General features: G+C 40.6%; 1 protein-coding gene across 1 annotated transcript in view; it reads left to right on the top strand.

The window, feature by feature from the left end:
* LOC106632833 overlaps positions 1–863 on the top strand; it is a gene marked incomplete in the record, with an annotated part of 1,617 nt that extends 754 nt beyond the window's left edge. Inside the window, 1 exon segment of the mRNA XM_014331496.2 lies at positions 1–863. Within this exon segment, the coding sequence (XP_014186982.1) occupies positions 1–294 (294 nt within the window).
* Positions 864–869: the final 6 nt, after the last annotated feature.

The following is an 869-nucleotide window of genomic DNA, read 5'->3' as shown; positions in this document are numbered from 1 at the left end:
CAGGCTGAAAACACTGTGACTGATGTGGAGGAGCTTCAGAGGACCCTCAGACGAGTGTCTCGCCTAAAAGAGATGAGTTCAGGACTTCTGTTTGAAACGAACATCCTGCTGGCCTTTGTGGATGGGCTGATAAAGCTCATCAAGCAAATCTTCAGAGTCACTGCGACCCCTGAAGAGGATCAAAAGTTAAGAGACGCCATTATCAACTCGGCTGATCAGAGTCAGAAGATCATTGAGGGGTTTGATAAGATGACAACAGAACTGAGAAAGTTTACAAGAAATGAAAGAAAGTAGAAAAGTCACCTCCACCCCTCCTCCTCCACCCTGTGAGCCTGTACTGTTCACACTAACAAATAATGTTTTATGAATAAAGGATCATCAGACTGTGACCTGGACTGTATGAAGGACTTGTGTAGTTTGAGTCTGAAGTTTCCTCATGTCCTCCGGTCACAGACTGGATGTTGTTGTATATCCATGTAAAGCTGACCCACAGCAGCCTGACGTCACAGAGAGGTCGTATAAAGAGGGTCCATGGTCTCTGCTGATTTCCAACATTTGACTGTTTTTACTCCACATTAACCTGAACTCTGAGAGACTCGCCAACTTTCTTTGTCCTGGCTGGAAAATGTTTTTCATTCATGAGCTAAAAAGATGATTTCATTAATTTGATTAATTTCATTAACTCTGATTATAAAATAAACCCGAGAAACTTCTTGAGCCCAGAAACGAGCAACCACTACCTGGTGGGAAATTCTAAATACATCGTTAAAATCACCTTCACATGGATTTAAAAATATACATTAAATGTTCAAATGCTTTAGTATGTGAATATATGTTTGTGTAAAATGCTGATAAAGAACTGAAAGTGT

This window comes from Haplochromis burtoni, unplaced genomic scaffold (assembly GCF_018398535.1).
Source record: "Haplochromis burtoni strain Fernald_Lab_line unplaced genomic scaffold, NCSU_Asbu1 Contig_2771, whole genome shotgun sequence".
Lineage (NCBI taxonomy): Eukaryota > Metazoa > Chordata > Actinopteri > Cichliformes > Cichlidae > Haplochromis > Haplochromis burtoni.
The sequence above is the reverse complement of the archived record's forward strand: the minus strand, read 5'-3'. Positions and strand labels throughout refer to the sequence as shown.